The sequence below is a fragment of the Gallus gallus genome, chromosome 17 (assembly GCF_016699485.2).
Source record: "Gallus gallus isolate bGalGal1 chromosome 17, bGalGal1.mat.broiler.GRCg7b, whole genome shotgun sequence".
Taxonomy (NCBI): Eukaryota; Metazoa; Chordata; class Aves; order Galliformes; family Phasianidae; genus Gallus; species Gallus gallus.
Genome location: NC_052548.1, coordinates 2,537,630 through 2,550,548, shown reverse-complemented (window position 1 = coordinate 2,550,548; position 12,919 = coordinate 2,537,630). Strand labels below are relative to the sequence as shown.

Genomic DNA, 12,919 nt, shown 5'->3' with positions numbered 1-12,919 from the left:
CAGGAGAGGAGCCAGCCGCCACTCCAGCTCCAACCCAGGGAAAGCCACGCAGTGCTGCACCGGCCTGCTCCGTACACCCATTTGTGCACACGACGTACACTGCACAGAGAACATAACAGGGCATTGCCAAATACTTGGCCCTGCCTTGGCACCAACCCTTGCCAGCAGGCCGCAGCCACCACGCACCTGAAGGCAATGGCAACAGCGGGCAGGGCGGTGAGGGAGAGCGCAACGGACACTCCCAGCGCTGCGCCCGGGGCCTAACCGACGCCCGGCGTGAGGCGCCGTTGCCATGATAACGGCCGCGCGGCCCCGCCGCCTCAGGCGGCTGCGCGCCAGAAAGTGCTAGAAAGGCGCTGCAGCCCGCGCATGCGCAGAGCGGCTCCCTGCCCCCACAGCGCTGCTGCGGCACCCCGGGCCGGAAGAGGCGGCGGGTGAAGGAGACCCTTTATGTGGGGCGGGAGGAGAGGCAGGGGGTGCCGAGGGCCTCGGGGGGAGCGGCACAGCGGCACGGCGAAGTTCCCACAGAACCTCTCCCCGGCAGCTCCGGCTGCGAGGCGGAGCTGCCGCCCACGCTGCGCAAAATGCGCACACGGCTTCGGGAATACGCGGCCGCACCGGCCACCGCCCCGAGCCTGCTGCGGAGTCATTGCGACGGTTACTAGGACACTTCGTTTTCGTCCAATCAAATGACGTTAGCTCATCCCTGAAGCCCGCAGCCAATCACGCTCGACATCAATCATTCAATTCAGCCAATGAGGAGCGCCCTGAGCAAGTAGGGCGGGCGCGTGTGAGTCACGGTTGCCTGACAGTAAAATCAACAGACAAATAGGCGGAGCCAACAGAAACCCGTATATGAGTGGCAGCGCCCGGACCAATCAGAGCTCCGTATTTTTTGAGCCTCGTTACGAGTACCCAATGCGCTGCCGCAGATGGCCGCCTGGGCGGGGAGAAGAAGGCTGCGCGCGCATTCCGCTGCTATATAAGACCTGGCGGTCGCCTAACGCCGTCAGTTAAGGGGAAGAGTGGCATTGGCTGGGTGGTCGCTGTGCCGAAGCCATCATGAGGGAGATCGTGCACCTGCAGGCCGGGCAGTGCGGCAACCAGATCGGGGCCAAGGTGCGGGCGGCGGGGCGGGGGCAGTGCGTGGGCAGGGGCGCGGCCGGCGGGGACCGAGCACGCCGGCGCTGACGGGGTTTTCTCCGGCAGTTCTGGGAGGTGATCAGCGACGAGCACGGCATCGACCCGACGGGCACCTACCACGGAGACAGCGACCTGCAGCTGGAGCGCATCAACGTGTACTACAATGAGGCCACAGGTACGGCCCCGCGCGGCCCCCTCGCCCCCCCCCCCCCCGCCCCGCCCCGCGCTCACGGCCTCTCCCTGTGTTGCAGGCGGCAAGTACGTGCCCCGCGCCGTGCTGGTGGACCTGGAGCCCGGCACCATGGACTCGGTGCGCTCGGGGCCCTTCGGCCAAATATTCAGGCCGGACAACTTCGTATTTGGTGAGTGAGCGAGCGGGGGAGGGAGCCGGGCTGCCGCGTAACCGGCGCGGGGTGGGCAGGGCCGGGCCGGGCCGCACTGCGGGCTTCCCCGCCCCGCGCGCCCCGGGAGGGGTTTAATCCCGGCGTGGGGTCGCGGGGGGCGGCACCGGAGAGCCCCGTCCGTGGGGCTGCCGTTACCGCCTCGGGGACGGCGGGAGGAGGAGAAGGGTCGGGGTGCGGCTGGGCGAGGGCGCTTTCCGCCGAGCCGTGCCGAGTCATTGCGGAGGTGCTGCTGCGCGACCGCAGCCGATGAAATGGAGGCTTCTGTGGGGGCTCTCCGGAGCCCGATGCTCTTCAGCTCCGCTTGCGAGCGGGAAGCGGTGACCGTAATGTAATCCGAAAATGGCTCTCTTCCAGGTCAGAGCGGAGCAGGAAACAACTGGGCAAAGGGCCACTATACTGAAGGTGCTGAATTAGTTGATTCCGTATTAGATGTTGTGAGAAAGGAGGCAGAAAGCTGTGATTGCCTGCAGGGCTTTCAGCTCACTCACTCGCTGGGGGGTGGCACCGGCTCTGGCATGGGCACTCTGCTCATCAGCAAAATTCGCGAAGAGTACCCAGACCGGATTATGAACACCTTCAGCGTTGTGCCCTCCCCCAAAGTCTCAGACACTGTAGTAGAGCCCTACAACGCCACGCTGTCGGTGCACCAGCTCGTGGAGAACACGGATGAAACCTACTGTATTGATAACGAAGCTCTGTATGACATATGCTTCAGAACACTGAAGTTAACTACGCCAACATACGGTGATCTGAACCATTTAGTGTCAGCCACCATGAGCGGTGTCACCACCTGCCTGCGTTTCCCAGGCCAGCTTAATGCCGACCTGCGGAAGCTGGCGGTGAATATGGTTCCCTTCCCCCGCCTGCACTTTTTCATGCCTGGCTTTGCCCCCCTGACGAGCCGTGGCAGCCAGCAGTACCGCGCTCTGACCGTCCCGGAGCTCACGCAGCAGATGTTTGATGCCAAAAACATGATGGCTGCGTGCGACCCGCGGCACGGCCGCTACCTGACCGTAGCTGCTGTTTTCAGAGGCCGTATGTCCATGAAAGAGGTAGACGAGCAAATGCTGAACGTGCAGAACAAAAACAGCAGTTACTTTGTGGAATGGATCCCCAATAACGTTAAAACAGCGGTCTGTGACATTCCACCTCGTGGCCTGAAAATGTCTGCCACGTTCATTGGTAACAGCACAGCCATCCAGGAGCTGTTCAAACGCATTTCAGAGCAGTTCACGGCTATGTTCCGCCGCAAGGCTTTCCTGCACTGGTACACAGGCGAGGGCATGGACGAGATGGAATTCACAGAGGCTGAGAGCAACATGAACGACCTGGTGTCTGAGTATCAGCAGTACCAGGACGCTACTGCTGAGGAGGAGGGGGAGTTTGAGGAAGAGGCTGAGGAGGAGGCAGAGTAAGAGCTATGCAGATGACACCTGTAAATTTTGTTTAAAGCTGTATGAACTTTCATTCAAAACTTCTCTCTGCGTTGTGTTCCTTCTCCTTGTCTTCAAGTCACTTCCAATGCTGTACAGGCACCATTAAAGCATTTTTCACAGTGCACAGGCTCGTCTCCTTTGTTCCATGTGGTAAGCCTTGCGGGTGCTGTTTCCAAATGTAAGCGCGTAGGTGTGGCGGAGGTCTGGAAAAGAGAAAGCCGGGATGTGGCGTGAGCAGCAGCCCTGGGCACGGCCGCCACGCTTCCCCTCACCGTCTGATGGTGGGCACCAGTTGTGGTGGTGGGATACAGCAGCAGTCCCACTGGGTGGGGAGTTGAAGAATGAATGGTGGAGTCGCTTTATAACTGGATGTACTGATGGAGGGGAATACCCTCAACGTGGAGGATGAAATTCAGCTCTAAGCCGCATCTAAATTTAGGTACCTGCAACACGGACTCCTATTACTGGTGCTGGGTCAGGCTTCAGCCTCGGAGAGCTGAGCAGCTCAGAAAAGAATGGAAGCGCGGGCGGCTGAAAGCTGCAGCTCAGTGTCTGCCAGGGCGGTCGGATGGTGCCAGCGATTTGCCTTTCAGATGCAGGTGGGTGGTTCTGGAGGGAGGAACGCTGCCCTCGCCCGGGCTGCACCCATGCAGCAGTGCAGAGCTGGCTGGGGCGTTGCAGCTCGTGGCAGCTGTGCTGCGGCTGCAGAAGAGTTGCACGAAAGCTCCAGCAGTGCAGCAAAGAGCATGGCGGATTTCTTACGTTCTGTCCCAGGATAGCTGGGCAGGAGGTAGATGGGCTGCTTTCTCAATAAGGAAATGGTTGTAATTGGTTTGGGGGTTTTCTGTCTTAAGGCTTTTCCTTCCAGCCTGAGAGCAGTAGCTGAAATGGCCCTGAGCAGTGAGATGTGCACAGAGAAGCAGGTGGCCGATTTCAAACCTACCCAGCAGCCCAATTCCGTAGGTGAAAAGATGGAGGAGATTTTTAAAGCATGAGGTGACACCTCCAGCAGTGATTTTTGTCCCTGCTTTTAGGCTGCTGGTTTCTGCTCTGTTTTTCTCCTTTTCTTTACCCTGAAGCTCACGCGTTCCCCTGCCAGACCTCCCCTGGGGAGCTGTGCTGAGTGCTGGGGGCTTTTGGCAGAGGGTGAAGCACACGGCTGAGCAGAACCACAGAACCCATAGGGCTGGAAGGGACCTTGAAAGGTCAGCTAGCCCAGCTCCCCAGCACTGAGCAACCCGGAATGCATTTCCTTCCCCCCCCCCCCCCCCCCCCCCCTCAACGCTTCAGAAGCTGCCTCTGCTCTGACACTGCAGCTACCAGCAGCACTACGTAATGACGGTCATTAATCAGTGCTGGTGACTTTCATTTTTGCTCAGCTGATGAACTTACGTGGGACGAAGCCTGTATAGGCTGGGATCAGTCCAGCGCTGGTGTAGATGCTGCTGCTAGGCCAGTAAGTCTGGGGAAATCTCTTGCCAAAGCTGTAAATTGGGTTCCTCTCCAGCAACTGGAAAAGGATCAATAGCACCGTTGGTTGTAAAACACGCTGCTACAAAGCTGTGCCCTTCGAGTCCTTATTAAAGGCAGCACTCAAACTCACAGTTCCATTTTCTACTATTTCTAAGCTACACTTCCCTGGGAGATTCAGCCACCCCTCCCCACCCCGAAGTTCTGCCTTTATGGGATCTGGCAGCGGCCCCGCAGACTTCACACTGCAGCTCTGCATTTGGCGCCGGCCCCAAAGCCCGGCCGTGTTGTGCTCAGAACGGTGATGTACGGTGATGTACTGAGACCCACTGCTGCAGTGGGCACCTCGAGCCGTGACTCTGCACGTCTGTTTGCTGTCACCCCCGTCCCAGGCTCCGCTTTTCCTTGGTGGTGATTAACACCTAATTCCCAGCCTGGGAGGAAGAGGAAGGCTTAGGATGCGTGAGCTGAAGGGAGAGTGTAAATCGGCCTCTGTCACCTGCTGTGAGGTCACACAGAGCGGGAGCTGTGTGGCAGAACCCCCCCCCCCAGGGGTCCCACTGATGCTACGCGGCCCTGGGCGGGGGGGGGGGGGGAAGGGGCCCACGGAGCCCCACGCAGTGCTGCAGCCTCCTGCTGCCCTCCCAAAGCTGCACTGAAGCGAGAGGATTGCACTGTTCTGCCCGATGCAGCCAGCAAGAAATGATCCGCGGCGCATCTCAGCACGTAACCTAGGGCAACCGAGATCCAGGGCAGCAGATTAGAGGCTCGAAGGCTGAAGCCATCTTAGACAGAAATTTGGTGTGATTTCTTTTTTTTTTTTTTTTCTCCTCATCCCTTCAGCTCCTCCTTCCAGCACCAGCAGTAACCTCAGCAGGCCTTTGTGCTGCTGGTCCTGCAATGGGGAGCAGCATCCGTCCCCCAAACAGGGGTTTCCTCATGAGCAAGAGGCAGAGCTGGCGAGCAGCACAGTGGGCTGTGGCCACATCCAGTGCAGCAGCACAGAGGAATCTGTTAAGCACGGTGGGAGGGAGCTCGTTTCTCACGTAGGAGGATTATATGGTGTGATACAGAGGAGTGCTACAGCGAGAAGATGGAACGGGAGCTTTACAGCATGGATATTTCTCCTCAATCCGTTGTCCACCTTTTAGAGACGAGCAATGGTAGTAAAGGAACAAACCACCACCACCACCGCAGTGCAAAGGATGCATTGCATAAGGGCGTCCTGCACCCACAGCTACGTTTTTAACAGCCTCCCGTGAACCTTAATCCTTTTATGAACTCATTTACCCTCCCTCGGTGTCCCAAGGAAATGAAGTTACAGGATTTAATTGCTCATTTTTTGCAGCACGTTAACCCAGTGCTGGTTTTTTTGGCTTGCACTGATACCCCCAATTCTGCTGCAAACAAAACCGCTGCTGGGGGTGCAGCTGAGAGGTTACGTGGCTGCAGCCAGCCCTGTGTGCGCCCTACCTGCTGCCTGTCAAATTCAGCCATGGCTTCCTTCACGCCCTGCAGGTAATTAGTGCCCATGGCCCACCTGAAGCGCGGTATGAATCCAGTGTACCCTATGGATGGAGATGGAACACACGCTGTGTAAGGCTCAGCCAGCAGAGCAAGAGCCGCTGCGATAAATACAACATCCTGGCAGAGCACAGGAAGGAAAAACTTCCTTCAAATCCACCCATCTGAATTGGATGTCAGAGGTGAGATTTATTCCAAAGGCCCTTTTGTTTCTCCCCATCCTCCCCCTCTACCTGGGATGACCTTCTGCTGGATCACTCTGGGCACATCCAGCCTGGGGAGCCGCCAATCCTCGGCTGCTGGCAGCGTCACACCTTCAGCTCTCACAGGCTCAAAATGAAAGCAGAAATGTCAGACGTGGCTGGTAAAACCTGCTCCCCTCCACCTCCATCACCGCCAGAACCCGTTCGTCCCAACCGCCATTGCTGCGGTGTCCTCCTGGTGCTCCAAAGAGCTGCTCCAGAATTTCTAAGGCCAAATGAATGGGTGAGACCTGCAGGGCGAAGGGCTGCACGTGGGAGCAGCGCTGGCCCTTCTCAGCAGCTTTGGCTCCCTACGTCAGATCTCTAATCTCTGATCTCGGCCTTTCAGGGATTAGCACAGCCCTGAGCCATCAGCGCTGGCTTCAGCAGAAATGGGGCGACCAAAGCACCGTCCCGGAGAGATGAAGTCAAATCCCAATGCTTCTAAGAGGGATCCACTGGGAAACCCAGGTGAGCTGGGAACCCATCACAACACCCTCCTGGTGAAGAGCTGTGTTTGCTGATCCTGAAAACATCCCTGCAACGTTGGTACTCATCAACATTTTAGGGAACGGCTGTGCCCCAGCAGGCCCTGGGATGGCTGCAGCTGCCGGAGCCCTGGGATGCCACTCTCAGCCATAGCGTTGGGGTGGCCCTGAGCCCCTGTCCCCCCCCATCCCCATCCCCATCCCCTCACACCTCCCACCCGAGGCCTCACCTGCCTGGTTCCTGCAGCTGCGCCAGCCCTGTGCCACGTGCCATGCCCACAGGCCTCAGGGATTGGGGGCAGCCGCCACTCCTGTCCCTGCGGTGGCCCCGATGGGTCCCAGGCCGCACTGGGTGGGCACCCACTCAGCCCTGAGCCGCCGTGGCCATGCTGGGGCTCCGTGTGCGTCAGATTGGGCTCTGCCGGCCCCGGTGCGGGCGGCTTCGGCCCAAACTCCGCTTCAGGGAAGTTGGTCAGAGCTCCGGCTCTGTCATAGGGGAAGAACCCTGCAGGGAAGCAGCAGGACGGGATGGGACGTGGCACGGCCAGCACTGTGCCCTCAGCCCCCTCCTGCTCCCTGGGACGGGAGCGCAGACCCAGAGCACTCAGCGCCAGGCGCTCATGGAGAACAGCAGCTCTTCCTCATGGGAGAACTCACTGCGTCCCATTCATTCCTTTGTTTTTAAACAAACCAAACCCTTCCCATTTCTGTTCTCCAAGTCATTCCTTTCAGCCCGCAGCCACCACCGCCTTTTCCACGGCATCCGCGCTGCTACCAGCACTGCCCACAGGATTTGCCCTTCTGCACAGGTATGGGGCTGTCGGCTGGCATTTAGGTTTGTAATCTGCCCACAGTGATGTGATAAATGACACATGTCGTACATAACGTTATAGGGTACATGAACTCTGTACAACGGCACTATCAGCTGCTGTCCAGGATAACAGAATCCTTGATTAAACTGATTTTCCAACCCAACGTGCCAGTTTTCAAGCGAGATAACCTTCATGTTTCCTGCATTTCTATTGGAAGTACTGCATCTCTGCTTTTCTTCTTCAGCTGGCAAACCAGTTATTGCACTGACAGGAAAATGAGTCTCAGAACAGCTTGGGTTGGAAGAGACCTCAAAGATCATCCAGTTCCAACCCTCTGCCGTGGGCAGGGTTGCCAAAAATGAAACCCCTTTGTACACAAGGAGCCTCCAAGCAACTCCTGACCAGCCTGTGCCACATCCATATCCCTATCCATATCCATATCCCTTCAGCAGTGCCTGCATGGCCACCCTGAGCCCCGGCACAACCACATCCCCAACAGCATTCCAGGAAAAACTCAACACGGGACTCAATGGGTGGGAACCAACAACGTCCTTTGTTCCCACCAACAAGGCTTTACCGAAGATGCCAACCCTTTGGGTGCTGAGCTTGCTGGAGGCCACGTTTGCAGCACTGCTGGGGGCTCTCTGACCACAGCTGTGCGTAACGTTGTGCCTAAGGAAGGCAGGCAGTGCTGAGCAAAGCTTGCAGTGGAGGTTTGAGGAACGGAGGCATGCGGTGCTTCTCGTGGCTGTGTTCCCAGCACGCCACCAGCGAGCAGGAGGCTGAGCTCCCAGCTGCAGACAGTGGTGGGGTTGGGAGGGATGAGAACAATGGCAAAGACTAATGACAGACATCAACCAGGTCGACTGGTTCGTTTGGTCCCTTCAAACCACTCAGTCCAAGGAAATGCAAATGGAAACGTCCAGGAACAAAGCCTGGGAACAACACTGCCTGGTGGAGTCCCAGTCCTGCAGAACACGGCTGGGAGGAGCATAAGTTTGCAGGAAGCTACGAGACACAAATTGCCAGCAGGTAAAGGTCCCTCAGTGCCACATCTCCAGAGTTCTTGAACACCTCCAGGGACGGTGAATCCACCACTCCCTGGGCAGCTGTGCCAATGCATTATCACTCTTTTGAAGAATAAATGCTTCCTAATACCCAACCTGAACCTCCCTTGGAGCAACTTGAGGCCATTTATCTCCATTCCAACAAAGACAACCTGGGGTCTAACTTTGCACCCCACCAGGTGCCAACATGCACTCACTGGCTGAGGCTTTGCCCTGAGCTCTGAGCTCCCACACGATGTGGAGCTGTACCAACAACAGCCCCCAGGAGCCCACTGCGGGTGGCACAGACCTCACTGGTGACCAAACCCACACAACTCTGGGCTCTGCTCACCTGGGTGTGCAGGGAGGAAGGGCTGCAGGCCGTGCTGCGTCCCGCTGAAGTCCTCAATGAACCTCGGCTTGCACAGCGGTGCCAGCACAGAGCGAGGGCTCCTCCGGATGTGTGGGTCCGTCAGCAGGCGGTACGTGGTTTTGCCATAGGTCTCTCCAAACTGGTAGTTGTACTGAGGGAGGAAGCCCTCATAGCTGGAAAGGGAACAGAGACATGGAGCCCATGTGGAGCTGTGCATGGGGCAGAGTGAGGGGAAGTTGAGCCCAGGGATCTCCCGGTGTCCCTGAAACCCAAGAACTGGAGAAGGACCTGTGATAGCACAGAGACACAACCACCCCATCAACAATCCCACTGTATGCCTATCTGGGGATAAAGGCAGATGATGCACAAGGATCAGAAGGCGATGAGTGAGCACCTTCCATCCCAACTGCTTTCAACAGCAGAGCCATGCGTTACACCTGGCAGCTCTCCTGCAGTGCCTGCAGGACCTTCACTGGAGCTGGAGGAGCTCGGTGGCCTCTTCCCATTGGCTTCCAATACTTCTTGCAACACCAGGAAGCAGTGCAGGATGATAAATCTGAGCAGATGACGTAGCCCGAATAATTACAGGCCGGGCATTGGAGCTCTGATCGTGAACAAAGTAATGGCAGGGCTGAGAAAGGATTCTGTTTATGAGCAATGAAAAGCAAGGCAATCTGAGGAGCTCAGGTCTGGGCTTACAGAGAACAGATCTGCCACAAAGTGAATCACAGCACGGCTGATGTGAGCCGCGGTGCTCTGGGGAGGGATCAGCACTCTGCAGGCTGAGCTGCTTTGTGCGGCTGGCATTCTCCTTAAGAAACCAGAGCAATCGCTCGGTTCTGCAGGTCACCATTGCAGCCATTGTTCTAAAAACCCATCCCTGAGCAGCCGCCTCCATCCCTGGTCATGGAGCAGCGCTGGCCCCAGTCCAGGGCTGCAGGGATGGGACGGGACAGGACAGGACGGGCAGAGCCAATGCCCAGGATGGGAGCACTTCTCCATGCACGGAGCCCTCCCCTGAATTCCTATTGTTGGGTTTGACTTCCCAATGCCTTCAAGCATCTTTGAGTCATCGCCACCGCTGCAGCAGCTTCCATGCCATCAATCAGAGAGCACTGCAAAAGCCCTTCAGAAGGCTCAGCTGTGTACCACTGAGATCCCCCCACCCTCAGCCACCAGCACAGACCCAGCAGCTCCCTGGCGATGCGTTGCGTTCACACAAACATTCACTCAAAGGAGATTTTCAGATACCTCGATGCAAGAATTATTTCAGTTCTGAGCCCAAATCCCGGAGAGCAGCGCCAGAAATTTCCTCTCCTTGTTTTGAAGTGACGAAAGCAGTTCTGAAGTTCCCCTCAACGCCCTACAGCACTGCCTTTAATTACAGCCTGCTGCAAGGCACTGCCTGTCCCCCCAATCCGTGTCCCCCCCCCGAGCCACATCCCTTCGTTATGTGGCACGTTTAAGAGTGCCTTTAAAAAGAACAACAATCAGAAATCACAGAATTCACTGTTTTATCCCAACCTGAGCTATTTGCGTTGGAAATGAACCGACTTTGTGGGTGAAGCCCAGCACTTACCCAGGGATGTGGTGCGGGTGGGGAGGGAAGAGTGGGCTCTGCCCGGGGGCTGCCATGGCCCGGCAGTGCTCGGGGGTGGGATGGGGGCACTCAGCAGTTACCTGGGAAACCTCTGTGATGTTGCATGCACTGCTGCTCTTTGGGTCCTTCTGGTTTAATGAGAACACCACTCACTGCAGCACAGCACCGGGCAGCAGCACCAGCTGCTCCACGTCCCCGTGCCTGCATCCAGACAGCCCCGTCCCATCCGTGACCTCGGCATGCAGCAGCTGCACGGCACCGCTCTGCTCCTTCCAACCCCGGGCGCAGACGTACGCTCACCAGCACTCAGACCACTGCATCTGCCCTAAGTTAAAAAGTAAAGGTAAAAATTCACTTTTGTCAAGGTTATCGTTAGGATTTATTGATGCGAGAGAAACTCCGTATGTCAGTGCGTCAGTGGAGGAACTGATGTTACAGAAGGACACGGCCCAGGCGGCGGTACAGCATTCCAGAACCTCGGAACTCAGAAACAGACATCACACACAGCTGCAGTCCTGCATTTTCTGGGGTGGGATGGAAACGCTCCGGGATAAGAGCGATGTGAGCCCTGCCAGCCAGCAGCACAGCGCTGTGCACGCAGCCACGCCGGCTCCCAGTGCTCGGGGTGCAGGTTGCCCTTTCAGTCCAACAGCCGCAGCCACCCTCTTAGCAGCAGCTCTCTGGCACTCCCCGTGCAGCAGCGCCCTTGCAGGGCTGGCAGCGCAGCACACGTTTCCTCTGGCCAAGGTGGGGATTATCCTCATGATCCTCACTGGAAATTCACACCAGAGCGGATGCCGTTTTTCAAAGTGCTGAACTTCCACCTTCTCCCAGTTTATGAAATGCTCAGATTGGTCCTTAAGATCTGGATAAACAACTACGGAGGGGGCAGCAGTGTCCCCCAGGCACCTGACAAATCCACAGCAGATTTAGTGTAGAAACGAGCGGAGTCCTGCAACCCCTCGCAGCCCTGCGACATCCTCCAGAGAACGAAGCGCTGGAGAAGCAGCCCCAAACCAACCCCAGTTCGACGAGGAGCTGCCGTGTGCTGTGCAGGGAGCAGCCAAAGCTGGGGGGTCTGCGCCCCACAGGTGACAGACAGCTCCATGCCGTGGGCTGCAGGGCGCCCGCCTGCTGCAGCACCAACCCCACGGGGCCGCGAGGAAGCACCGGTGTCAGACACCTCTCAGCAGGTGTGCACACGTGGAGCGGGGCCGGAGGGCGCTCTGCCCCTCTTCCTCCCCCCTGAGCTGTGACACAGCGGGTTCTGCTCTCAGCCATCGGGTTTCACCAAATCTAAGTTCCCTCTGCACGTGTAACAGCGTCGACTTAGAGATCTCATATTAATGGGTACTTATACAGGATTAATTGCACATCAGTCCATTGTGGCTACAAGTTCATTAGGCTAATGAATCTACATAGTGACAGTAGTACAGTATCAGCTACTTTTCAATACAAACTCCCTACCCTAGCCTTAATCTGCAGGTCAGGAGATCACAGTGACCTCCCTACGACCTTTAACATTCATTTTTTTAATTGTTTTTTTTTCTAGAAAAAAATCCAGTGTGGGGAAAAAAAAACCAAAACGCACATATGTAACAAAAGCAGTGCTTAACAACCACAGGAAAAAAGAACATGCTCTTGGACTCCTCTACCAGCATCCTCTGCAGACCCTGATAGCGTCGCTCCCAAAGGGTTGCTAATCCAGCTCTGTCAGTCCTCAGGTCCCTAAACGTTTCCTAGCTCTGTCAGCCCATAGTTTCTCACTACACAAACTGTCTGCAGCACGAGCCTACAGAAACACCTGCTAATGTGCACAAGACTTCCATCTGATTGAATGGAATAGTTCGAGGAGACTGAAGTCTTTACTTCTAGAATCTGTCCTTGGATCGTGGCTCTCCGGCAGCTCCCATCCCAACCAGGAGAGCTCCACGTGCCCAGCGAGGCGGGATGCGTTCATGTTTCCCAAAGGCGTACGGGTGCCGAATAAACCCCTCACAGTATTCCCAGGAAATGATTCAGAAGAGGAGATGATTTTTCAAGCAAACGAGATCCTCTGGTCCTGCGTGTGTCAGCCCATGGCCAATAGAACCAGCAGCTGCCATGGACGTCTCCATTTAAGTACGGAACAGTCAAGGGAGCAGAGCGGGGTGCCCAGGCTGCCCCCCGCGGGGACACGCGGTCACTCTGTTCCCAGCAGTCTGTCTCTTTTGCAGGAGTCAAATGTTTGATTCCATTTGTTCTAGCAGGAAGTGGTGAATCATGTCAAAAGTGGGACGGTCCTTTATGTCCCTGCTCCAACATTTCAGCATCAGGTCAAACACGGGGTTAGGACACAGAGGAGTCTGGGACAGATAGATCTGAAAAAAATAAAAAACACA

The 12,919-nt window shown here is 56.7% G+C and overlaps 3 protein-coding genes and 1 long non-coding RNA gene across 8 annotated transcripts in view; 2 read left to right on the top strand and 2 right to left on the bottom strand.

Annotated features, from left to right (window-relative positions):
* The first annotated feature begins 1,008 nt into the window (after positions 1–1,008).
* TUBB4B (tubulin beta 4B class IVb) lies at positions 1,009–3,107 on the top strand. The gene is made up of 4 exons (NM_001080860.3): positions 1,009–1,119; positions 1,210–1,318; positions 1,395–1,505; positions 1,902–3,107. The coding sequence occupies exons 1-4, from the start codon at positions 1,063–1,065 to the stop codon at positions 2,960–2,962; spliced, it is 1,338 nt and encodes a 445-aa protein (NP_001074329.2). The 5' UTR covers positions 1,009–1,062; the 3' UTR covers positions 2,963–3,107.
* Positions 1,901–10,599, bottom strand: FAM166A (family with sequence similarity 166 member A). Its single transcript, XM_001234502.7, has 7 exons — positions 10,518–10,599; positions 8,918–9,111; positions 6,938–7,212; positions 6,211–6,307; positions 5,927–6,021; positions 4,376–4,493; positions 1,901–3,186 (listed from the first exon to the last, which is right to left on the bottom strand). The coding sequence occupies exons 1-7, from the start codon at positions 10,571–10,573 to the stop codon at positions 3,098–3,100; spliced, it is 924 nt and encodes a 307-aa protein (XP_001234503.3). The 5' UTR covers positions 10,574–10,599; the 3' UTR covers positions 1,901–3,097.
* LOC121107056 lies at positions 4,269–12,552 on the top strand. 2 transcript variants are annotated; one of them, XR_005840430.2, is made up of 4 exons: positions 4,269–6,463; positions 6,569–6,690; positions 7,440–10,881; positions 12,091–12,552. It is a non-coding gene; the product is annotated as an uncharacterized LOC121107056 (long non-coding RNA). The 2 variants fall into 2 exon arrangements; XR_005840429.2 differs by having other exon boundaries at positions 6,569–10,881.
* Positions 10,899–12,919, bottom strand: part of DDR1 (discoidin domain receptor tyrosine kinase 1) — a 51,455-nt gene continuing 49,434 nt past the window's right edge. For all 4 annotated transcript variants that reach the window (XM_015279512.4, XM_040649091.2, XM_015279513.3 and 1 more), the window contains one exon: positions 10,899–12,898. In XM_015279512.4, the coding sequence (XP_015134998.1) occupies positions 12,758–12,898 (141 nt within the window). In that variant the 3' untranslated portion in view covers positions 10,899–12,757. The remainder of the gene's footprint in view (positions 12,899–12,919) is intronic.

Coding starts and splice junctions, on each gene's coding strand:
- TUBB4B (NM_001080860.3), top strand. CDS start 1,063: ATGAGGGAGATCGTGCACCTGCAGGCCGGGCAGTGCGGCAACCAGATC. Junction 1,120..1,209: donor GCAACCAGATCGGGGCCAAG/GTGCGGGCGGCG, acceptor TTTCTCCGGCAG/TTCTGGGAGGTGATCAGCGA. Junction 1,319..1,394: donor GTACTACAATGAGGCCACAG/GTACGGCCCCGC, acceptor CCTGTGTTGCAG/GCGGCAAGTACGTGCCCCGC.
- FAM166A (XM_001234502.7), bottom strand. CDS start 10,573: ATGGCAGCCCCCGGGCAGAGCCCACTCTTCCCTCCCCACCCGCACCAC. Junction 7,213..8,917: donor CTTCCTCCCTGCACACCCAG/GTGAGCAGAGCC, acceptor GCTTCCCTGCAG/GGTTCTTCCCCTATGACAGA. Junction 3,187..4,375: donor CTATACAGGCTTCGTCCCAC/GTAAGTTCATCA, acceptor TCTCTTTTCCAG/ACCTCCGCCACACCTACGCG.